Below are 26,433 nucleotides of genomic sequence, written 5' to 3'. Positions count from 1 at the left end.
CACCACTGGCAAGAGTTACAAAGTCAATGATTTTTTTACCTTAATCATATCTCCCTAAAGAAGGAAGCACTGCACTTTGGAGGACCTCAATACAAAGATTATCAGAGTCGAACAGTTTAGGTACCTCTGCAAGTGAGATTATGTTCCCTGTGCTGATACTGAAAAAACTTCTGCTGGCTGTAGGAACAGAACAAGCTAATTTCTTCAGAGGATGGGGGGCTATTAGCTTAGACCTCTTTGGCTGAACACACTGTATGTGCTAATCAGAATTAATATGCTTGATTCAGCCACTATTTCTTTATTTGGATCCAAATGTTCACAAAATCAGCAGGGATTTTTTTTTTTTTAATCTTGCTGCAGATGGAAATTTCCATACTACAGTTCTGCAATGATTGTAAACAAGAGATTGGTTTCAACACCATCAGATCTTAACCCTTAATAAGAAGAGTGGTCAAATAATCTGTAGGGAGGGAGATCAGGGCAGTCCAACAAGGGCTCTGTGCAAAAAGAGGGAACTGAGACCAAGAGCTACATTTCTGCTGCTCCCCATTTTTAAACTCTAAAGAAGACAAGGCAAAAGGAAGGGGGGGTGGGAGGCTGGAAGGAAAAAAAAAAAGAAGAAAGGTCACTAATTTTGCAGAACTTAACTCTTTATTGTTATAGTCTGAATCTGTTCCTTAGTCCAGTATTGTATACTAGCTTGCACATGACAAAGAAAATGAGTCACATGAGAAAAGCCTCTACAAATGCCACAGGATTCCTTCCAACCCCCTCCCCTCCCAGTTCAAGACACTTTATATATACTTTTCAGTACTGGATGACTTCAATTTTGAGCCATGACATCTAAAACATGACATCTTTGGTCTTTTTTCATGAACCTGAGGAGTGAACAGGGACACAGGATGCTTCCTAAAATACAATCTTTCTGCATCCCATTACTAGGCTGCTGTGTGGGAGAGGCAGCAGACGATGCTGTGAGCTTCCCCAGTCCATGCTCTGGATCCCTTCAATTTGCTGTCTGAGCTGGAGATGCAGTCCAGAAACATGTGTGCACAGGAAGACACAGGGCTTCTGCATTTCCAACTCTTGCCCTATGCACAGCAGTTGGCTTCTAAGCTACTTCAGAATTTGCCTCAATCTATATAGATCAATAGAGGGATTGGATGTTTCAAGGGTGTATTTGTATAAGCCAGGTCTGAGTTATCTGAGGAACAGATTGTCCCTGCCACACCTCTCCATGGCAGCAGCCAGACAGATTTGCTTTATTTTCCCTCCAAAGAAGAATAAAGTAAAATAATAATAAAATATCAGTTTTTAAAAACCCAATATCTAAACATGAAACAAGTTCCATAGCGATTTGGGGTTAAATCCCGAATTCTAGGTCTTCCTTAAGGCTTCAATTATAATCAAACATAAAACTGCCAAAACCTTGCGCCACCTCTAGCAAACACAGACACGCATTTCAAGTGCAGAAAGAACATTTCAAACCCTTGAAATACAACCAATCTGGTTACCAAATCCACATTCTCTGAGCAGAGACGTCCTGGTTCATGACTTCTGAACTTTGTATACAGAGAAGTGATCCAGCCTTGTGCAAAGCCTGAAATCTCCATTGGACAGGCTTCCCTCCAAAGTCTCATCTGAACATTCCCACCTTTCACAAGACTGACCAGACTCCTTTACTGACTGTTGTTTACCAGGCTATTCTCACAAAATCCTCCTGCTGCACTGTTACAGCCATCTGAACAAAATCAAGAGCCAGATCCCAATGTCTAGGCCTCCTTCTACTTCTATCCCATTTTGGCCACCATGGGACTACCATTTGCTCCCTGTATTTCTACATCCACTAATTAAAAAGTGCATCTCATCTGCATTGCACCACTAACCATGCACACCTAATCAACCATCTTGTGAACTGAAATCTGTGAAGTATCATAGCACCAATAAAACCAGACATTGCACTTTCAAAATAAGATGATAAGATAAATCTTCTCCCTTACAGAGGGGTTTCCTTTTTTTTTTTTTTTTTTTTTAAACCTCATGGGGGAGAGCTGGAAATCCTGGTCCTTCATGAGTACCAGTCCCTTGAATTCCTTCTCTGAGTTTGCAGCCTATGTTTTTTGTTCATATGTATTTGACCACTTTGACTTCCTTTTAAGTCGTGCATATCTTACTGGGGCCTGGTTTTACTGAAATGGCAGTGATACTTATAAGTTAAATTTTGTATTTTCATAGCATAGCATTAACAGGGATTCCTTTTGAGACTGTTTTTATTTTTTAAAAATGAACAAAACTGGGGCCACACACAAAAATAGCTACTTTCATACACATGTAAGCAGGGACTACAGTTGGCTGCTGAATTATTGCACAGATCTGAACACACTGCTCCGAGAAAAGATCTGTAATTGTTTAGTGGTTGGGCTACTGGCCGAATTCTCTGCCTGGAGCTGTTTTTATAAATAGGCCTGAGGACAAACAAACAAGCTACTAATAACAAGTCGACTATTATGTTTTGAAGCAGCCCTGCTTTGTGTTGTCCAGCACACGAGAAGCTCAGATGGCAAATACAGAAAAATCCATGGCAAGAAGTAAGGATAGATCATGCCAATGTTAAAATTTCAGTCCACTAAAATAAACTCGATTTGGGGGAAATACCAAAACACACAAGGCTGTGTATGGCTGGGCTGTCTCAGATCCCCATTTCCACTATTGCTAGGTAAAGTTAAGAAATGAGGTAAAATGGCTTAGTAACAGACATCACCAACTCCAGAAAACCTAAAGCCAGCTGCCCTTACTTTTTCCACCAGTTCTTTTCACCATGTCCCACCCATAACTACATCAAAGATCTGGACAATACTCAGGACATCCTGATTGACCCTGATGGAGTTCTCAGATTTGTCAGGAACACTAAAGTATCTCATCACAGCTTTTTTCCATGGCTACTTAATGAAAAGTAAAGGTCAGATTTTCTACCACCTCTGTTTCAGGCTGTTCACCTGATTTCATCAAACTGCAAAAAAATTTTCTTGCTTTTAATGTGTTCTGAAGGTAATTTGAGCTTCCCAGCTAAATACTCAAACTCATCCATTAGTCCAGTGATACCTTTCCTTGAGAAAGACACTCTGTCTTGGACACCATTCTCTGCTATTTCACAGACTTCTTTCTGTTTAAGGATATAATTACATCAGTGGAATTTTTCACCTTTGGCCTTGGAAGCTTATTTGTTACCAGTCAATCGAAGCCAGGGGAGATGGCATGGGAACAACCCACCCTGATGCTGCAACTCTTCCAAGCAGTGCAGCTACAGTAAATTATTTTGGAGGAAGGTGAGAAAAATCAAGCCCCTTACCTTTTCAATTTCTCTTCTGTTGCTTATGGATCTTAAATCTGTTACCTAGAGGATGATCCTCAGCAGCCTCTACTGGCCCTGGCTTCCTTGACGTAGACATCATAACCCTGCTGACTGTGGCCCATTTTCTCTGCTAAGCTCCCACCTGGAGGGGCTAATTTTTTCTTTCCATAACTGTATTGGTTTTGCTTTGCTTCTTCTTTTGTATCCTCCTTGCAGGGCATACTTTGTCCCCACAACCCTCCTCAAAGCCTTAGCAGCTCTCTTGTCTCTTTCTTTATGTCATTCAGCATTAGCAGCTTAGTCTTCGAAAACAAATCCTCTTTTTTTTTTTGCTGATAAGAAGAGCCACTTACACCCTCCCTTCCCCGTTGTTTTCCTCTCTCTTTGGAGGAAGATCTACCCAGTTCCAACACCACTCCATGTGATGACGCAGGCGAGAACACGAAGTCTAGTGGACCATGTGTAATTGCTACCGAGGTGAGCACTTTTCCAATAATGCCCAGAAACGATGGAGTCAGCAGGGATTAAGGGAACAACGGAGCGCTCAGCATTTATGGCAACACACTGACGCACTTCAGGGTGCTCGCTGCAGCCCGGGGGGAAGCAGCAGCAACATCACCAGCAGAGATGAAAAGACTTTACTAGGTAATACTTAAAAAAAGGAAACCACAACAAAAACCCAATGCATTTTCCCAGAGGAAAAGGTATGCTCCCACAGGAAGGGTTGTATCTCTCTGGAAGAACTGCATTGGTCCTGATAGCAGCAGGGCAGAAAGAGGAGCTGGTAGGAATAACAGGCGAGAGCAGCAGCTGGTTTCTCTCCAGAATCACCAGCCAGAGACACAGCTCCCTTGGCACAGCAAATGCCCTCCCCGACAGTGCTCTCATAAATCAGCTTCACTGCCACGAGACGAATTTGTACTTGATTGGATTTCAAATGGTCCAGAGTCTGAAACACGGAAACTGTCACAGCTTTCAGCAAAGCATAACTTCTCAGATCAACACAGGGTGGTGGTGGGGTGGACAGACACCAGAATGGATACCAGCATCCTCTCCAGGGGATCTAGACTGAGCCAAAGGAAATGCCGGGTCAGGGGCAGTACCTCCTCCCTGGACAAATGGACTACAATAGGGTTGTTAATCCAGCAACTTTATCACAAATACTAAATCCATACAAAAAAAAAACCACCAAGCTTTACCAGAGCATAAGCATTACTGAATAAATTATTTAAACACTTCACTGCAGAAGTTTATATACATGCAAACAGCCTTTGTTCTTGAAATCTTGCTGCTTCTCAGCAGGTTTCTACCAGCACAAGAAAACCTTCAGAGCATCTACTTACACAAGAAGGGAGGAAAACGACATCCTTTTTCAGCTTTAACCAAACCAGTTGTTTCTGCAAGTTTCTGCTGTCCTGCTGTACCACAGCTGCTCCAGCCCCACTGTCAGCTCTAGCCAATTGTAAGTCATCAGTTTTCAGCACACAATGCAGCTGAAAGCCAATTCTGCTGGTAGCACTGTTGGAAACGAATCATTATTTGCCCAGATCTTGTATTAACTTTTTATTTCCCTTTAATATCACCACTGGAAAAGGATGGCTCAAACCCTTCAAAGAGACCAGAGGAAACAGATAGCAAAAATAAAATTAGAAAAAAATAAGGAGGGGAGTTAGGGAAACAGGGAACAAGAAAAGTTTATAAAATGTAGCAGAAAGAAAAAAGAAACAAAACTTTAAAAATTATTTCAAGCATTATCAGCCTCTCAAGCCAGCTAGAGAAGACCTTGAAGTAGAATCTGAGCAACTGCTACCTCACATGAGCTCAGTTTCTTTCAAGACCTATACACTCCATCAGTAAAACAAGTGTGAAAAGCAGGTTTCCCTAAACAGAGGGAGACCAAAAATAAGCAGGTTTAGCTCCAAAGGTCATGTAGTTTTAGGCCAAACCACCAAACATCTACCCCATCCACTTACTCTAATCACTCTCTCTACTGTAAGTTTAAAGCTCTATTCAGCTAATATTGCTGCAAGGATGACAGTAGTAGTCCTAACTAAACACTTTTAATACTGTCTTAACAATTTTGTCAGATAATTAGTTTGTCTTCCTGCATGAAACCAATCTACTTTCACTCATAGTTCTGCAACAAAAGGTCTATGGGCTACACAGTCTATAGCAAATTCTACACAAATACTTAGCAAACAACTCCTGTCTTAGTGGGCTATAATGTAACAAACTTTGAAAGATGTTCCCCCTAAGATGTAAATTTTTTTCAAGCTAAGTTTTAGCTAAAATTAAGATTAAAAAGGCAGAGTTAGAAAAATAAATTCTTTGTCAAATAAAAATCCCCATAATATTGGATTGCAAAGATCCTTCACTGCTGCCATGACTGTGAAACCTGGCAGGGTCTCATGGTCTGTCTTGTGCCATCTCTGTGAGACTCTGCCCAACTCTGGCCTAGAGATTAAACCAGACAGCTGTGGGAGAGATCTCAATTTCTTAATAAATTCTTCCAAGACTTAGTGTGCACCCAGCAAACCCTTGTTACCTCCTGTACATCCTCGTGCTGTTTCTCTCTGCCACATTACACCACTCCAGTGCCAGCTATGACAGCTGAGGTGAAGGAGTAGCCTCTTGTGCTCTCTTGCTGGAATCCTGGACAGGATGGAGGACAACAAGGAATTTCAAGTCCCTAGTGCAAAGGTAGCAATAATCTTTCCATTAAATGATTTTCTGAAACCTGGGTAAGCAATCTCAGAATGTTTAACCTAAGGCAGATACCCTGGGTATGATACCAAGCTACTGGGCTCACTCCCTAACAGAAACATCAAAATATCTCACAGGAAGGACAATTTAACATAAACCACTGAAAGAACAGAGATCAGGTTAATTTTATCAGTTTAATTTAATGATTTTAGTTTCATTCCTAATCTCTAAATTATGTACTTAAGGCATTATAATTCTGTCTAAAATGTGAGCATTCAACAGCTGGTTAGAGACAAACTGAAGTGTACCTGTCTCAGAAGGTTAACTAGGAGCTGTCATGGTACTGTTGCCATGGATAAAGCACATGTGATTAGAACATGCGTCAGGAAGCCTCCAGAGCAGATAAAAAGTTTTAATACTATGTAGATATATATAAGCACTGTGAAAACTCATCTGGAATAATGTGTACAGTTCTGGTCATCTGCTCAGGAAAGGTTAATTCAGCTGGGAACAGGTGCACCAAAAGGTTGTTTTGAAGATGAGAGGAACACAGAGTCTCTCTTGAGGGACGTGACTAAAGGAGCTTGGCTCGCTTCGTTTCACAGTTGACAGCTGATAGTGAATGTGATCCTTCTCCACAGTTACATAAGGTGCATAAACATCAACAAGGGAGAAGAGATAAAGGACACTTTGTGGGTGCAATTAGAAAATGGAAAATTATTGTGAATAAATTTAGGTTGGAAATTAGGAAGGGAAGAAAGTGAAATTCTGGAGCAGAACTCTAATGAGAACAAGAAACATCGTCACTTTTCAGACTACTGAAGTTTATTGTGGGGAAGATATGATGGGGCTACCTAAAGGATTTTCCTACAGGAGCAAGAAGCGGAAATAAATGGCAGGTTAAAGAAGGTTCCTTCTTGCTTTATGCATTCTCTAGAGCAAGAATGGAAATAAATAATAATTAATTCTAGCATTTTTTTTCTAGGCTTAAAAAGTTCTGATCCTGTTGTGGACCCAAAAGCTGACAGATCTGCAGAGGAGAAACAGTCCAGATGTCTAATGGCTGAAAGATCAGTAAGAGCTGTGGACATCTGGATAGGAGTCATTGTATGCAGAATGTGAGAGTCAACATAAAAATCCAGAATGATTTAGAAAGGTTAATTCTGAACTGTTTTCTAAATTTGTAAAGAGACTGGTACACAACATGTGGCCACATTTCAGAGCATGACCTTTTCCATGTTCAGAGTATGACAACCATATTCTTTTGTTAAATCTGCATCAAAACACACCAAATTTGTCATAAGAAGCCCTTGCTCCCTAATGCCGTGGTTCTGGTCCTTCTCAAAAACCTCACATCAAATGTGGTGCAAGGATTATATGCAAATAATACACATGGAAATATGGGTGTGTGTAGGCACACCCATAGACATGACAAACGTGGGATACCACTCAGGAAAATGATCATCTCCTTATTTAAGAGTCTAAAATACCCCAAGATTTGATGAAGAGCTGTATAATGACTCCAAAGGGGAATCAAGATGATCCTACCTATGCAATCTAGTCGACAAGCAGAAATTATCTCCATAACCTACTGAATAGCCCAGTAAAACAAACAAGCAAGCAAACATTGTTTCTGTGAATCTGAAAGTGATTTCATTTTAACTGATTTAAAAGAGAAGCTCAAAAGAGGAAGGAAGGGCTTTAAAAATGAAATTACAAGTAAAACAGGGCAGAGAAAAGAAAAGAAGAAAAAACTTCCTGAAAATGGATGGGAAAGGCAACATAGAAATACACAGCATCGGGATTACAAGCATTTGACCAGCCACCACCATGATTCCAACTTTCACCTGTCTCAGCCACGTGGAAGACTACTTTTACCACAATTAGAAAAACGAGACCCTCACTGGGATAATTCTGAACTGATTTGTCACCATCTTTCCAGGTTCAAACCACAGTTCCCACGGTGAGGGCGTCCCTCGCAGCAAACGCTCTTCCTCAGCTCTCCCCAGGGCTCAGGGAACAGACGACTCTCCAGAGGCTTCAGCTGCTGTAACTTTGGGAGTCTGGTGACCTGTCTTTTAAAATAGTGGGAGTAACTTCCGTTGCTCCCTCAGCAGGGCTTTTACGGAGCCAAGAGCATGCCAAAACACTGCTTGCCCTCACATATAACTCGAGCAACAAAAGCGCAGCTGTACTCAGTTTAAGGCAGGGCTATACTTTCCCACCCCTTATTTAACGCTGGCTTATTTCCATCAGCCTTAACAACACTGAATGGCAGAGAAGGGATGTTTTATGGGGAGCCATAGACTCATGGTGCTCTCTGGTTCTGCCTCAACTGAGACAAATTGACTTGATCCACAACAGAAGGCAGTAACATCTAATTGACACAGGAGTCTGGGGACAGACCTTGCCACAGGTGAACTCCTGAGGTGAAAGGGAGCCTCATCATAGCTGAACTTACACGTGGAAAGCTCCATGCAGAGTCAGTGCAGAGTCAGGAGAGTGGGCCAAGACATCTACCAGAATGGTCTGGTTTTAAGCATGATGGGTTTTTTTGCTTATGTATAACACTAGGGAGCCATTGAGCTCTACTTTCCAGGTTGCTACAGATTTGGGCAAGTTACTTCTTATATTTTTACTTTCCAAGCTTTACATCAGAAAAAATGATACTTCCAGGGCAACATGGGTATCATTAACTCATCTATTTTTCCTAAACATTTAGAACTTTGCAGAAGGAAGGAGATGGAGGAGGGCAGTGCATTAGGGTTATTATATTAGGTTGGCTCTCTCACCGAGCTTTCTTTTGAGGAGAGTTTTAAAGCAAATACTTGGATTGAATACCCCATCAATAAAAGCCTGGATATCCTCCAAGAGTCCACTTCTTTGGCAAGTTCAAATAAAGCAGGTCTCCCAGTGTTTAAGATGTAAGTGAAAGCTTGAGTGCACAGAAGGTTGGTATTAGAAGGTACATCTATCTGATAAGAGCTGCAATCTACAGAGGATAAACTGAATAGCATATGGATAACAAGATAAGCCTGGCAATATCAGGATCTTGCATGTATCCAAGAATTGACAGTACAATGACTGGTGATACTTTACATTTCAGATCCAGATTAATTAGGGCACTGATGTTACAGGGTTCACTAGGAAGCCCTCCAAACCAGGGCCAGTGCAGGCAGGCACTTGAGTTTACATGGAATGAACAAAAACATGTTTTTCTCTAGGCACAGAGAAGTAAACCACTTGTGTCCATTCAGGATCTCACAACAGTTTCCTTCAGAAAATTAAGTTTTACTCCAAACTCTGTTCCCCACTTTGCATTTTTTGGCAAAGTCCTCCTTATCATGTATTCCAGATGAAGCAACTTCCTTGAATTCCTGCATAAATTTTCCTAGGACTGCTAAGCACCAGTGATCTCTGTCCCAGATATCTATCATATCTATCTATATGTCAATCATATGTAGCAAAACAACTTCCAAAGCTTTTCACATGCTGAAGTTTGTATCAGTTATCAGCTCCAGAGTTTACTCCACACACTGTACCCAGCCAAGTAATCCACTGCCAGAGGGTCGGTGGAGCGAGCGCTCAGTTTGGGCTACATGCTGCCTTCAAGATGAAGAAGAACAAAGCCATCAGGGTGGTAGGGTCAAGACTGCCATGTTTCACACTTCAAGGATATCCTCTTCCTCCACCGCCCTGACAGGTGGAAGGAGCAGCACAGCTGGATCCAAGATAAAGCAAGCCTGTGGTTAGGAGGTTATACCGTTGCTTAAAGTCTGGCTAGGCTTGGCTTTAACCACCAAATCGACTGTGTATTTTTGGACTGGTGAGGAAATGAAACACTAAAGCTTTGGACAAAGTTTTAGATTAATCTGTTAATGAATTACCAGCGATAGCTGAGTTCATGTTTGACTGAATTTCTACGGTCAGCTTAATGAATGCATGTATTTGGAAAAGACTTAACTGAGATGAATGTTTGTACTCGCTCTGCTTTGAAGTTACACAGGAAATACAGAAATATGTTGCACCAGTCGCAATTGCTTTAGATGTAATTTCCCAACAGGAGCAAGAAAATGTTAAGCCTACTGCCAGAACATATAATTAAATTTTCAACCCGAAGCAATAACCTGTGCAGCCCAACCAATGTGCCAGACCAAAAACTCCAGCTCCAGTCATCAGAGGTAAGTCCTGTCCCTCCACTGGTGTCACAGATCTTTCTCTGGGCAGTTCAGTAAAATGACACACACTCATGGACAGCAGTGCTGAAAAGTCTGAGTCACAGAATATCCTAGAAAGGAAAGGACTAACTTTTTAAGGCCTATTTTTAATTAATTACCAGATGGAAATGAACCTTTCTTGGAAGTTTGGGAAGGTTCTCAGAAAAGTCAAGCTTTCCTTGGAAGTGACCTTGTGTGCAAAGGAGAACAGATAAAAGAAGGTTTTTTTCTATTAATGAGATGGTGATAGATTCTGACAGGATGCTCAGAAAAGAAAACAACATTAACTAAATCACCATGATGATTCCAACAAAAAAACAATCTAGCCAAGTATATGTACTACACATTAAACCCCCTCATATATTAAGCAAACATGCATAAAACAGCTTGAATTTACAAATCCTCAGCCTGAGCACAAGACATACTTTATTTAAATGACTGTTATAAATCCATATAAAGGACTTTGCTTTATAACTGTCTTTTCATCTCATATAGTTACCAGGCCTCTATTTAAACAAAATATGGTCTGTCATAATTTTGTTTGGCCTTTTTGTTTCTACAAGGGGGATGTGAAAGAGAAAGGCTGAATGTATTTATTCTGGTCTGGGTATCTGGCCAATACTAAAAGAGATATTTTAGGTTTTCTGGCTCGCACTGAGTTCAGCCTCTTATCTGCCTGCCTGTTAAACTGCTGGAAGAAAGCTACAGAATTACAGCAGTAACACCATCAGAACAGCAGAGAGGGTGAATCACGGCATTAGCCAGATATTACCCTGGTTTCACTCTCCCATTGTCACCCCAGCTCTCTTATATCAGGCATTTTGCACAGTCCTGTCACATGTGGAAAGACTTGTGGTAAGTAGTGCTCTAAAATTTGTCTGCAAGGAGAGAAAGCTTTCAGCAGAACAACCAGAAGAAACTTGGCTGTTTGTCAAAGTGAATTATTGCAAAATTGAAAAAAACAATACTGGTATTTTGGTTGATAGGGGTACTTCCCAGTGCACCACAATTTGCACATTTATACTTTATACACTCACGAGCTTTAGGTGGTTCCTTCTCCCACCCCTCTAATGTGCAGACAACCATAATCAGATCTTAACACTTCCATCCCGTGCAGAAATAGCATCTCCAGCTGCAACCCCACTGTCAACAGCAGCTCCAGTGATGACAAGGAAAATGTTCCCACTAAGGCAAATAACACCAGAATCATACTCAGTGGGTGAGCAACTCAGAAAGCTGGAAATCTTCTTCCACCAGGTTCAGCTGCTCCATGCTCTGTGCTGAACAGGCCATTTTAGCAAAAAAAAAAATTCTTTAAATCCTCTAAAATGCTAATTGTGGGTATCCTCCATAAAACAAGAATCTTGTGGCACCCATTAGTATTAAGTATCCCACCGTTAGGCAGCCAAAGTCACCAAAATTCTGAAAAACAAGATATTCCTCCCTAAAATTTGCCCACATCTCAGAGATGTAAACAGAACTAAAAATCTTTTCCATAAAGACACAACATGGAATTCTGTGAGTCTGATTTTTGTTGTCTTTATATATTGTGACTGTGATGGGTTTTCGAAACTGTGTCTAGAGATAGCAGCTCGTGTATTTGGCTGAGGGAATTATTATTTGTGTGGAGGTTATAGTGGCTTTCAGAAATCATGGAATTACAAAAACAGGAGCACATAATAAAGGCAAATATAATGTGAAAACTGGAAGACTGGGAAGAAGACAAAGACATTGAGATCTTTTGGCAACATGCTCAAAACCAGCCTTAGTCAGCAAAGATGTTCACATCACTGTGACATGAAGTTCCCAGCCCAGTGCCAGGAAGTCAGATTTCCACACCACACTGACAAATATTGTCAGTGGTAATTGCTGGGAGGCCAATGCTGCTGATCAAAATAGAAGTGCCACAATGGACTGTTGTGTTGAATTTTATAGTATGAATTTGATTTTCGCTCTGACCCATGATCAGTCTTTAGGGCTGTCCTTCTGATAACTTTCACAGCACTGAGTTGACATATTTTTAAGTAAAACCGGATCAATGTAACTCCTTAGAAAAACCATGCTATCCTTCTGCATTCTCACTTTTCTGTAATGCTATCAGCAATCCTGTTTCTACTGGTAAATAGTTTTCCATCTTCCTCTTTCCATTTAAATCCTTTGGCATAATTAGACTGCTTTTCAATCAGCCCTGGTAGGAACAAGTATATGTCTTAGAGAAAAAGCAATTGCATTGGTATAATCAAATTACTAATGACAGATCCATCATATAATCAACAAAATGGTGTTTCTGCTGGCTATTCCCTTTCCTCTTACCTCCATAATGGTTCTCAGTTCAGTCAAACAATTGCAATTCATTTAGGAAATGGACAAAGTAAAAATTTGGATTTTTACCAATTGTGTTGCATTGTGCTGATTACCAATTGTGGTTGTTGCATTTCACTGCAGAAGTATCTGCTTTTCAGCATATGTAGGATGATCTTTCAGGCACAGAAGCACATGAAAGTGCCCTTTTGTTTTCTATTTCCTTGATGTAAAGAGTATTTTCATCTCCAGAGGATGATGTATCCCAGCATGGGCTGGTAGCTTCCCTGTGTACCAAAAGTTCCACTGTGTAATGAAATATAAATCTACTCGTTTTATGAATCTCACTAACTTTATTAACTCCATTTTCGTTGCTCATAATTTCATATAGTTCCTATCCTATAGGATAAGTGTTCCACTTTCAGGTTTATCCTACCAAATGGTCATCCCTTCATCACTGTCTTTACCTAATTTTTTCCCAGAGTTCAAGGAAAATACAGTATAGATATTTGAGCACAACAGTTCCTGAGAGGAAATTCTGCATTTTAATTATGAATACACCTCCCCTCAAATATATAGTTTTATTCTATTTCATTTATTTTATACAGTTGATCTGCAAACCATTCCAGTTTGCTTTGGGTTAGAGTACAGAGTATGGAAGAGTTACTTAGATATTTAACTCCACTTCAGCAGGATATTTTGAAGCGCAACTACCATGTTAGATTAATAATGAATTCATTTAAGTTTCCCGTGTCCAATATCAAGGCAATGTTAAATAACTAGAACAGAAAATGAACAGACAATTTCAAGCTAGCTCAGCAGTAAATTGCCACTACCTGTTACTATTCAAGGTTGCTGAAGTCCACAACCCCAAATAGCCAAGAAAGCCTCTATTTACTCTAGAGGTAAATAAATAAAAAAAGAAACCTTATAAAATTATCTGGCAGGGGCAGACTAGAGCAGAGGATTCCTGTTGTGGGAGTTCTCCTGTGTAACGTGTACATTCCCAATAAGCAAGCCCAGGCATATTTGTTTTTACACAGTCGTTTCCACACCAAGACACATTTCCATTCCCCCCTCCCTCCTTCTGCTTTTGTGTTCCATCGTCCACAACAACAATTAGTGGAAGTGCCTGGCTGTGCCTGTTCACATTGTTCCCAGACTTTTCTCTCCCCCAGTGAGCTCTGAAGACCATGCATTATTTGACATGACATGACTTGGAGGCCTTCTGCACCATGGCCGTATGCAGGGAAGCAGACAGAGACTAAGAAGAAGAAAGTTAGTCCTAGTTAGAACTATCTGGGGCAGTAGGACTCAAGTCAATATGTGTTAATCTCTTAGCACAATACCCCAGGTGACTGGACTTTAAATTACTTAGTCTTGTAAACCAAAAAAAAAAAAAAAACAACCCCACCAGAAATAAAAACAGCCTAAAGGTCAAGATACGAAGTCAGCTCATTGCTCTGTTTGTTTTGTGACATTAAAACACAGGATATGAAATTGAAAATAATCCTAGCACAGCTAGAAGCTAAAGCCAGATGTTTTAGCATCAGGCAGAAGCATATTCATAATGTGGGGTTTTCCCCTGAAATAATTAAATATCTATTGTGTTTTCCATCACAGCTCATTTCTCTGCAACATGAGCAATTTGCCAGCTTGTCCATACACACTGAATGTATTCAGTTTAGAGTAAACAGCTGCACACAGGACAGCTTCCCTCCACACGCACAGCCTCTGCACTTGTGTCCTTACATGCTTTTTAAATTAACCTAGTCAAGTGCACAGAACATTCAAGACCATAAAACATAAACAAAGGTACCTTCTGCCCTCTGGAAATGAACTCTTAGAAATATCTTCTCTGGAAACAGACATTTACTTAGAGTGCATAGTTAATATTTCCTCTCATTTCCTCTCATAAAGTCCAGAGAAATGAGATTGTGCCATTCCTCCACGAGAAGGTGACCCCCAGACATATGTCCCCAGTCTGTGTGTTCTGACTCTCCTCTATTAAAGTGCACGTACTGATCACTTCCATTGGTCTTACCAGCCTTTGCTTTTATGTGTGTGCCTCTTCCTTGCTTCCTGCAACTCAAATACAGTCAAGGCTAAAAGCTTGCTTTATAACTTATACATATAGAGAAATCATAAAGACTAAGTTGGTTGGTCCATCATCTTCTCAGAACCTGAGGAGCAACTGTCTCTCTCCAGTGACCTCATCAAGCAGCAGCCCACAAAGAAATATTGATGTTGATTTGCAGAACTCCAAATACCTTTAAACTCAAACCTCTGCTTCATAAACATGCTGACAAACAGTATATGCAGATTATGGCAGTGAAATATATTTTTTAATTTTAAAACATTTATATCTGAAAGTAAATTTGAAATAACGACCCACAGAGAGAGTCCAAACACATTAAACACCTACAGTAGCTCATAAAACTTGTAAAGTTTACACAGGTAAAAAATATATAAATAAAAAAATGCTCTCAAAATTTTAAATTATTGCAGCCTTTTCCCAAGTTACATTGAAAAGTTGAAAGGAACAGAAAAGGAATTTCTGAAGCGTTTATCATATGTAATACTTGGTCTCTCTCAGTCAAACATGAGGTTGTACACAGACTTTATGGTGTGTCACAATGGATTGCAATGCACTGAGTATAGAATTAGTTTCAGTCTTTATCATCAAAAGAACAGCTGCTATTTATCTCTTCCCAAATTACTTCCTAGTATTACTTTCAATCTCTGTTCCATTAAAAAAACAACTTCTGACTTGGAGTTTTTTGTTGTTTGTTTGTTTGTTTGTTTGTTTTTTCCATTTTAGCTATCAGGTGCAAGAAAATGTTATTGGAAGTGGAAAAGTAGGAGAGCCAGCTTGTGTTTGTAATGCAGGAATAAACAGCAGAGAGGGAAGAACTGCATATTGAAAGATTGAAAGATGTAAAGCTCAATTTTCAAATGTAATTAAGGACATCCTGATACAAGTGGACTAGCAGGACCCTAAAATACTGCAAAGGGACTTAAGGTGCCTAAATTCCTTTGAAAATCCCATCTCTCTGAACCACTAGCCTTCTTAGCACCTATTTTCTCTTCTCAAGGATTAATCTCGTAAATGGCATTTCAAGTAAACTTGAGTCATCTGTTGTTCGCAGATTTTTGGATCTGAGTATATAGACAGATGGAAATCAAAAGTGAATGAGTTACCAAGGCTTCCCAAGTTACCACTCGTTTTATCTGACAAGGTACACCATGAAAACAAAAGTTATTGGCCAACTAAGAAGGCATTGTAAGGCCACATGCTTTGTCCAGCACTGCAGTGGGATGGGAGGATGCACAGAGTCTGTTAAGAAATCCAGCTGGTGAACAGCAGCTTACTTTGCCTTGGTAACTCCTGGCTGAGGTCCACCAGGACAGCTGAAATACAGTTGTGTCTGACTAAGTGACAGAGATGAGCCCAGTGCTGTACATGGTTAAGTAAGACACGTTTCCTCTTTTATTGACTTCAGCAGAAAATCAGAAGAGTTCCTTTACCAGCAACTTTTGCATGCCAACTGATGACACTTCCACAGGTCTGCAGCAGTGAAAAGAGCCAGAACTCTTAGTACAATACAGGAAAAAAAAAAAAAAGAATTGAAGTAACTACACCTTTTAATTACTGGATTTATTTTATAAAGAAAAATGCTGGCATGTACCCTCCTGCCTCTGCACAGCTTAAAGCGTGTACAGTCATTATAAAAAAACATAAAAAATATAAGGAAAATGTATAATTAATCATCATCCAACTAAAAGAATTCTGTTAAATTAGTATTTACCTTTAACATCAACTCCTAAACAAAAAGCAAAGAGAGTAGCTGAATAACACCTTCTGCCTCCCATTCATTTCAGGCTTAAACATAAATCTTATGTTTATGAATAATGTTGGCTCAACTTTTCAGATGGCAGAAGCTCTCCATTTTCCCATAAAAATGTAGAGTTGATCTAGCATTAGAGGAAGGAGTATCTAAGAAGGATAGTGTTGAGACCATGCTGGTATTCTCTCTCCTGCACTAGCTGGCAGCAGTACTGGGGAATGCCCAGCTCCAGGAACTGCAAGGACAAGTCAGTGGAGTGCAGGAATGGAGACAGGATGCCTGCAAAGTCTTTGGGGATGCTGTAGGTTGAATGTGACTGATAAAGTGCTGTTTCAGATGTGTCCAAACCCCGTTTTCTTGAGTTTATAGATGACTCCATGTGAAGTGGCTGCAGATGCCTTGTTTCGAGAATTCTACAACTGATGTGCCATCAGCTGTACAGGAGAAAAAAAAAAGACTAACGTTTCACAACTTTCAACAACCACATGAACCACATGGAGGGTGTGATAATTAGGCACACTCATTGCAGTACCACTTTTGATGTTGGAAATTAGAATAGTCTCCTCTCATTTATCTAATATCCTCAATCCTTGGTCTTCCTGATCAGACTTGCCAAAAGAGCCCTAACAGTGATATTTTAAGACATAGCAAACTGTCTGTAGACATTAGACTGGAATCCTTTCACTTTACACATTTTTTAAAAAACAAAAGTAAAAATACTTTGCATGACTGCTGACTTAGGTCGAGCTTTTACGTGGATCCTTATGGAACAAATATCATAGGAAGAAGGTTGGGCTTATGGTTAAGATTAGTGAACTGGGTCTCAGGATTCATTAGTCCAACTGTCACATTCCTGTACAACATGGAATAAGTTGCTTAAACTCCAACCATCTCCTTGAATATCAGCACTGCAGGGACAATGTCCTTCCTTCTCACCTGCCTCTGGCCTGTAACATCTTTAAACTCTCTGGAGAGTTTGTCTATACCAGCATATGTAGAGACATCTAACAGCATCCAGTCACGGATGGAAAGAAGATCCCATAAGTTGTTTCAGTGTCTCACTGTGGCACTGATACTTTAAAAGTTTATTCTTTGTGGATCTCAAGCTTCAGCCATTCATCAATGCACAGCTTACATCTCCTCTACCCTCAGGCAATACAGCAGATACAGACTCAGACAGCCTGGTGATGATTTAGTGCTCTTATCCCTGAAGTGCCTTTCCTCATGCTTCTTGCTTTAGATCATACTTCCAACACGGAAGACATGATTAATACTCCGTAACAGCAAATCCCCCCTAATTAATTTATGCAAAAGGAATGACAACACATGATGAAAACCACATTCCAGAAGATGGAATGCTCTACAGAGAAGCTGGCAAACTCCCATACATACTGTGGTAACACTGACTAAGCACCATTTTACCGCTTCCTTACTGTTCCTTTCCTTCCTCAAGTCTTGCTGGGACTACTGTGCCTCCGGTTTCAATTCCCACCTCAGCGAATCCTTAGGAAGTGTCTACACTACTCTACTATTAACCAAATCCAATTTCACTCCCCAGATTGGTACTATGCTTTTGGGACAAGATGCAACCAACTGTGGAGTTTGGCGTGCCTGTGTAGTGGCTCAACAACAGTTGGTCTCAAGGAGCTTTCACTTGCCCAAGTGCATTCCTTCAGAGCAATGAAGGAATTGCAGTCTCCATCCTTGGGCATATTCAAAATATGATGAGACAAGAGTCCTGATCAACCTGCTCTAGCTGACCACTGGGTCAGCAGGAGGCTTGAACTAGATCATCTCCAGAGGTCTCTTCCAATTTCAACTATTCCATGATCCCATAAAAACACTTGTTTGCCACATTGCCAAGAGCAAGGCAACACAGGCTTAGCAAACATATTAAATGCACAACTATTTAAAGGCATAGAACAGTCCTGAATCAGTGGAAATCTGTTGAGGATTATGGCTAGGTAGCAAAAATAGAGTCATCGTGACACACTTGAGCAATCTGTGCATAATTCCAGGTGTCTTTTCAGATTTCCATGCAGAGTCCATTCAAAGTAAGTGGCAGGCAGATAACAATCTACTTCTTCCACTAGACAGGCCACAGACAACGCTCGGGCACCTGTTTAGTCCATCACATCTTGCAGCTATTCCATTTCTGTGGAGAGCTTGTCTTCGTTGAAATGTTTCTTCATGCTTGAACTCAAATTTTACCCCTAATTTAGCTCACTAAATATTGATTTCTCTAATTCCATGAAAAACATATTTCCAAACTTTTCTAAAGGAATCAACAGGCACACAGCTGCCACAACCAGACCCAAACTTCAGTCATTCATAAAAGACCCCTACTAAGTCTACAACTGAGCAGGAAAATCCTGTGTTTTGTAATGCTGTAACTCCGACCACTCAGAGAGGTTTGCTTTCTTCAGCTTGCAGAATAGGAGTTATTGTCTTACTTTCACTTCTCCAGCAGCATAAAAAGTTGTCTGAAAATTGCACAATGCCTGTTATGAATAAATGATGATAAATGCTTCATAACATAACATTATCATGCTTATAATGCACACACTTCCTCCTAATGAAACTCCAGATCTATGAATCTGTTCTCCAGCAGCTTAAAAAAGGCATATAGCTCTCTCACCCTGACTGCAAAAATACATTAAGTCTTCAGCTTATGACATAGGTTCTGTTTTTGGAGCAGAAGGTCACAGGCCCCCTTTGCAATAATGACCATGAGGTCTGAACAGTCACGGTGTGTGATATAAATGACAACCATGAAACACATACTGCAATGCATTTGCTCTGCATCCCATTGCGTCACGTTTGCATAATGTAATTTACTGTCAAGCTAAATTATATGAAAATTTAAAGGAGGCTGTATGCCAGTCTCTGAATCCTCAATGTCAAAAGCTGAAGTACCGTGTTATGTTTTGGTTCTCTACCGTGTCAATAATGCCTTCATGCTTTAAAGATTTCATATGTAGTTATATGCAAGCAATTTAAGTGAGACAGTATTACAGAAGCAAACACTAAACTGAAGCATTATATTCCAGTTTCTACAACTACCTAAAGGGCAAACACAAAAATCATTCTGCAGCAGAATCACTGCACATGCATCACTGTTTCAGCTCACTGCTGGTAGCAGAAATAGTTCAGTAGTAGTATAGCACTGTATCACCAAACCACCAATAATATTTTATATTTATTGATGGTATATTATATTCATGTATATATGTGAGTTCTCCTTTCCAGGAGAAAAAAAAAACTTCATTCAAGAAACACTCAAGCTGCTTTTTCTTTTAGCCTTTGAAGGCATTCACAGCTCTCCCTGTTTGTGAGGCTGTAACACTTCCTCCAGTGTGGCTACAGTGCAAACAATGGTAGAAAATCGAGACAGCAGTCCCCTGCAACCAGATCAGGCCCTGGAAGAAGGCTAATTCCAAAAGCTTGATGATCAGTGTAGGGTAACATAGCCCACAAAGGGGTATTCCTATGCCAGACAGACATTTTGTGACATCTCCTGCCAGCTATTCATGTCTTCTTTGATGCTTCATTTCTCTTGTAACCAACTCTGCTCTTTCATTACTCTCTAGGCATGGGATACCTTTTGATGGAAATTCAGCTTTTCTTCAAAGGGACAAGAATTATATGTGGTACTTCACTCAACATGGATGTCCATAATTTGGTCAACCAATGCTGACTCAGCTTTGGCTCCTTTCTGCTCCCATTAGCCCTGCCAAGCCAGCACATGGGCACACCAACCTAATTCCACGACTGACCATACATCAGTAACCAAATGAGTGTTGAATTCTGCTTTCAGTTGAATTCTGCTTTCTGAGTAGCTGCCTTGAATGCAATGTGGTGCCCAGGTAAAACTGAGCGTAAGTTGAACCTTGCAGGTCTGTGAACAGGTGCTGGAACATCCTAGGTGGAGATCACTACCTTCCACTTCACTCCTGATCTCTAACTTTTCCTTACCTGAAGCCAAAAGTCTCACCATCCACATTTCTGTGAGGTTCCTTCCACATTCGTGACTTATTTCTCCAAGGAAATTCACATTCCTCTGAGCCCACAGTCCTCACAGGCTCACAGGTATAAATAAAGGAGGTTGGGTGAGACCATTTAGGAGCAGAATCTCATAGTAGAAAAAGTGATGTTTTAAAGACATAACACTTTTCAATAAGGTGATGGTCAGTTTGTGTTATGGTTTAGAACCAAAAAGACCCAGAGCTTCTTTAATTACAGTGGCAGCTATTATGTTTGTAAACACGAATCCTTTCTTCTATCCTTCAGATAAATTCAAAGTACCATCTCAATACTCCTCAGCAAATACCTCTTGCCCTTTCCAGTCTTAATATATCAGCCCTTCAGGGAGGAATCCAAATTTAAAATTCAAGGCCACAGAGGCTCAGGACAACTCAGAGTCTGTCCTATGAGAGCGAGAGGGAGAACAGTTGCAGATTTAATATTAGGGAAACATTCGCTCTCCTCTGTCTCCCTCTTCCCCCACCTCCTTTTCCAAGAAAATAAACATTTTTTTCACTCCTCGATCCCATTGAAAGTTGATTTCCTTTAACCTTTTAAAGAATTCACCTTATTCCCCATCTACAGCTTCCTAAAATGACTCCTAGACTGAAGTGCTGTTCTCATCAACCCACCCTGCAATTACCAGGAGACAGGAAACACTCTGCAAAAGCTGTGACAGAACAAAACCATTTCACAGTGATTTATTAGGCATGCAGCCATTAATGACTTTGCAAGTGTGGAAAGCAACATGGAGGGGCACAGTCTGAGCCAACAGTACTGTCGGAACACCATTGTCATCTGTTGGGTTAGAAATATTTAAGCCATCTGATCTTCAGCCTGGCATCCCAACGTAACAACAAGCCTGGAAACAGCAATAAATTTTGACATTGAGGAGTCTCTTCAAAATCGTGGAGGATGACAAAGAAATGGGAGAAGGTGTGCAGAGATGTTTGTTTGTGTGACATTGAAAATAAAGGATCCTGGTCCCCAAGCACATCCTTCTAATGCATCAGCTCTGTCAAGGCTGAAGTACCAAAGGCAACAGCCACTTCATCGAACTGAAAGATGTTTTTACATTCATTTTCAGATGTTATTTTTGCCCTTATTGTGAAAAAATCTCTTTGTTCTTTCAAATAATAAGTCACCTTGTGATGTATTTGGGAAAAATCCAAGGAAGTGCCAAGCTTCTGCAATTCCCACCTGCTGGGAGCAGCAGGTGCTTGGCACTTGCTGTGGTGAAGCTCTTGAGAGAGGTTCTGCCCTCAGTTGCGCTCAGGTAAATACAACATAACTTTGCTGGCACTGGCTGAATCATCCCAGATGAAATTCAAGGTAAACAACAGCAGAATCTCTCATTTTCTTTTCTTTCTTTTTTTTTTCGTGGCACCAGAGGATTATAATGGCAACATTAACATTAGAAGAGATCGATTTTTGCAAGATGACAAAAGAACACACTGATCTCACTGCTGCGAGCTCCTACTCAGCAGACAATTGCATCCCATCTTAGAATAGAGTTTTAAAAATGTTCACAGCAATGTGCAAGCACTAACTTCTAATGGCTTAAAAAGGAATTTTATAATGCTAATGTCTTCACATTACAGATATGATGCATCTAGAGAGCAAAAGCTTCTATTTAAATCTGTAGCAGCTTTCAAAGATATTTGGACCAGAAATTTCCATTTAGGCATCTCTAATTTCAAGACTTCAGAACGTGCTGCTGGGAGAGACAGAGGTTGATATGACCTTTACAAAGGGTCCTGCAATGATATTATGGTCCATCTAAATTACCAGTTTTGGTCAGTCATGTATTTGCAAAGAAAACCTCCACCAAACAAAAGTTGTTTTATCAGTCCAACCTCTAAACAAATACTCCCCTGCCACACTACAGAATACAGTAGCCCCCACTTTACTCTAGGCTACTGAACACGAGAGGAGCAAGGAAAGCCAAGTTGCAGGAACTTACTGGTCCACCACTACTCCCAGGACCACAGGCCAGGCACCACCCACCTGTGCTGAAGGAGACTGAGCACAGGAAGAAGGTGAAAATAGAATGTTTTCAGATCTTTATATTATGTCTTGTTCTTGCTTGAGAAAGACGTACCTGAGAAATGTCCTGGAGTGCTGCAAGACACAAACCAGCTTTCTTAAATTGATCCATTTTTTCCCACTGTCACACACAGCCTTCCCCCCAAAAAATAACGTGGGAGAAGGAACTAAAGCGTACAACTTTCTTTTCAGACATGCTTATTATTCCACAATCTTCTAACCTAGTTGTAGTGCATTTTGCATCATTCACCTTTTTCTTCGCAATATATGTAATTATTTTTTCAGTCAGCACTTCTGTGTGCTTAATAAACATGTTTTAGGCCAGCCTGCATCACAATAGTATCTCTCTGTCCCATGGCTTTTTCTTTCAAAATTGACTCCTCTCTCCCCTCCTACTCAGACCTTATTAGTGCTTCTCTTGTTCCTAATTTGAAGATCAAAATGAGCACAAATTACGAATCTCAGCAATAAACACGATCTCACAGCAACACAAAGAAGAGGATGAACAAAATAAAAATTACTGTCTGGTGAAAGCTCCCTTGACAACTACAGCTACACTGACAGGCGCCACTGAAATAATAGGAATGATGCTTCAAAACAACAGCCAAGAAAACAGTTATGAAAGAGAAAAAAAAACAGTCTAAATGGATCTTTTCAAATGCAGATTCCACTGTCAAGTGAGGAGAATGAGAAAAATGTTCTTTCTTATAGCACAGTCATGTTTAAACTCTGCCAGATTACAGGAAACCACTAAGAATGTGAGTACAACCTGAAAGATCCTGGGCCCAGCAGTCCATTTTAGGAACGTTAGAATGTTGCAGAATGGAAGAGAAGGATCATGTTTTGGGGATGGAGAGGAAGGATGGAAGGTGTCATCTCATTAACAAATCTTTAATTGTTTCCAACTGAGTGAACAACAAAACTAATGTTGACTTCAGTGCAATACCAGGCATTCGCAGGCTTGTATCTGAAAAACTACAACTATGTAAGTGAAAAACTGCATAGAAAAGAACCAGGAGATTAAAGAACATGAAAAATTATGACCCACCACTAAGGATGTTCCATCCAAAACAGAACTAAGGTGACACTCACAAAGAAAGGTTGTCCATGGCTTAGGGAGGCAAATAGGAAAAAGCATTAGCCTTCCTCTGTCAATAATGCTATAGTGTGAGCACTTAGGCACTTCTCCCACTTTAGCTTCACATCCATAAACCGAGGAAAATTGCTGTAAGTACTGCTGTGGTCACAGGTATCTGGTGGTCAGCAGGTATTTCAAAAGCACCAGGTGGATCCTGTAAAATCCTGCAACAACCACAGCATTTCCAGAATTACCTATGGCTCCTCAGCAGGCAGAAAGTGCAGCTCTTGGGAGCAGCAGTGGAGATCCAGCTGCACAAAAGCTTCTGGCTGGACTGAGTCAGAGGTCGGGGGGGCAATGGAAAGAAAGGGCAGAGAAAATGTAGCAGGGAGGGTGGAAAGGAATAATGTGCACAGGGTGAGCGGTGCTTTGGTGTGGTACATTTTATTTGTTGCTATTTTACATCCCTATTGTGAAGTACTACTGGTAACATGGCAAAGTTTATTGCCTAAAAACTCCAGTCAGAAATACATAGGCAACACCCATCTTAGCAGAAACAAACCCTTTTTTCTAGTACTGAATGCACTCAGAGCTCCAAAAGTTTGGCTTGGGCTCTTGGGCTTGCATTCCTCCCCAGAGAAAAATGAAATCTGCAGAGGAGTCATGTATTTCTCCTCCATTTTATTCCACACACTCAAGACACCTAATAAATTTGCTCTGACTTCTCATTCTTTCCTAAAACAAAGGAAAAACTTAGAACCAGAAATATCTTTTTGCTCCTTGGAGGCTTGGCAGAGACGTGTAGGGTTGTTTCCCACTTTTACATAATGAGATTTAAAATAAAATAAAAAAAACAAACCCCAAACAAATATAACAAATAAGCAATAAAACAACAGAGTGCCCAGAAAAGATACAAGGACTTTGTCAGTTCTTGCCAAAAGCACTGACACCAAAAGCACATCAGGACTGAGAATAAAAAACTAATAGTTATATAGATCATAAGAACATCCTAATAGTAAAGAAAAACAATAAGTTTTGAAGGGCATGTAATTCTGAAGACTGACCCAGTCAGCCTTTTAGTACTCACTGGGAATACTGAGCAACTTTTGATCTGTGTTTATTCTCTATCTATGTACTGTAATTTCTTGCACGTTTCCTTACAGTGGAATATACAAAACAGAGTCGGCGAACAGACTGCACGGCTCACTGGTCTGCTCCACGGTGGTTAAACAACTGCCCCCTGCTCTCTCGGCAAAGAACAAACTGCTTGGATCCAAACCTGAGATCGAGCTCTGGGCAACCCTGCCCTGGGAAATTCAGATGTGGATTAGTCTTGAGAGAGGGAAGAGTCCGATTAAACCCTGGTTCAGCCACAGGCACGGACAGTTCCCAGAGCCAAACCTGGGGATGCTGAGACCAACATTTGGGGGTGAAGAGACCTTTTGCTAAACTGTACTACAAGTCTGCGTGTGAACTGTGAGAGACACACTGAGCCAAACCCACAGCTCAGGGCAGAGGAGCACTGGTGCAGCCCGGAGTAAGAGTCACTTCTAAAACTCGAAAAGTGAGGATAACCGAAGTTCTCACTCCGTGCCACGGACACTGCAACTTGAGCTCCCAGCACTGCACGGGGGGCTCAGACCCCGTGCTTCAACGTGCCCCAGATGTGGAGGACTTGCGGGTTGCAGGGGCTGCACCCCCCAGCCCAGCATGTCCCAAACTCCAGACCTTGGCAGCAGGAGACACCTCTCCCTGCCTTTCGCTGAGCTGCATGTCAGACAGAAACATGCCTCAGCGCCTAAACCACGCCAGCTGCCGAAGGGGAGGAAGAGCAAGGAGCCACTTACGGGGATGTGCACTCGCAACATGAGTTTCTTCTGGCCGGAGCTTTTCCTGCTGCTGGAGGCATCTTTCTTCTTGTCCATGGCAGTGCTTCCCATCCCTTCACCCAGGCGTGGTGCTGAGCGATGGATCTGGAGAGGGAGGCTCCTCTTCCACCTCTCCCCACAGTCCCACGGGCCGCAGTTACTACAAGCTCCTTATTTTGTTTTTTCTTTTCTTTTTTTTTTTAATGGCCTTAGGAAATTGAGGGGGGGCGGAATAGGGGGAGGGGGGAGAATGAGAGAAGCAGAGGGAGGGGGAGGAGTTTCTCCAGCTCCGGTTTTTAATCCCAGCAGTGAGGTGTCAGGGGGGACCTTCGCAAGAGCATGAGATGCCCTTACAGACGCTGCTCCCTTTCTCACTCTTCCGCCCTTTCAAAAATATCCGGAGCATCCTGGGGGGGGGAGAAAGTTTCCTTCCCCTCGCCCAGCCCGGCCGCACTCTCACCGAAAGAGAGAGAGAAAAAAAAAATAAAAAAAAAACACCCAAACGCCACAAAACCCCGAAAAGGGGAAGGCGCTCGGGCGACGCTCCTGGCAGAGCGGGGAGTCCCGCGGGGAGCCCGGTCGGGGAGGGAGGGAAGGAGGGAGGGAAGGAGGGCAGGAGGATGGGAGGAGGTGCCCGGGTGCTGCTGAGAGCCCCGGCCGGGTCGTCACGAACTGCACAATGAGCACCACGGAACTTTCCCGCAGCCGCTTCCCCCGGCTCCCGCTCGCCCCGCCGGCCCCTGTGCGGGGGGAGACGAGCTGGAGCTGCGCCTGCATTCCCGGGGCTGCCGGAGCGCGGCGGTGGGCGAAAAGGCTGGGCTTCACCTTGCCAAAAACGCCCGAAGGCGGCGCGGTTCCTTTCCCTCCCGACCTCCCAGGCTGTTCCCTCGCCTCCCTCCCCGCAGGATTTCTCCCGGTCGTGCCCGAGAGGAGGGATATTTCCCCCGAGGCAGTGCTTCCCACCCCTCGGTCCCCGCAGCCCGGCCCGGCGGCTGCA

At 41.6% G+C, this 26,433-nt stretch overlaps 1 protein-coding gene across 2 annotated transcripts in view; it reads right to left on the bottom strand.

Moving 5' to 3' along the window:
* Window positions 1–26,103, bottom strand: part of PRKAG2 (protein kinase AMP-activated non-catalytic subunit gamma 2) — a 214,164-nt gene extending 188,061 nt beyond the window's left edge. The window contains exon 1 of one of the 2 annotated variants that reach the window (XM_027686925.1): window positions 25,416–26,103. In XM_027686925.1, the coding sequence (XP_027542726.1) occupies window positions 25,416–25,508 (93 nt within the window). In that variant the 5' untranslated portion in view covers window positions 25,509–26,103. Of the gene's footprint in view, window positions 1–5,897; window positions 5,916–25,415 lie in introns of those variants that run through there. The other variant, XM_027686928.1, reaches the window with a different exon arrangement.
* Between the last annotated feature and the right edge of the window lie 330 nt (window positions 26,104–26,433).

The sequence above is a fragment of the Neopelma chrysocephalum genome, unplaced genomic scaffold, assembly GCF_003984885.1.
Source record: "Neopelma chrysocephalum unplaced genomic scaffold, ASM398488v2 Primary Assembly neopelma1_72, whole genome shotgun sequence".
In the NCBI taxonomy this organism is placed as follows: domain Eukaryota; kingdom Metazoa; phylum Chordata; class Aves; order Passeriformes; family Pipridae; genus Neopelma; species Neopelma chrysocephalum.
Note: the sequence above shows the minus strand (reverse complement) of the source record. Positions and strands in the feature narration are given on the sequence as shown.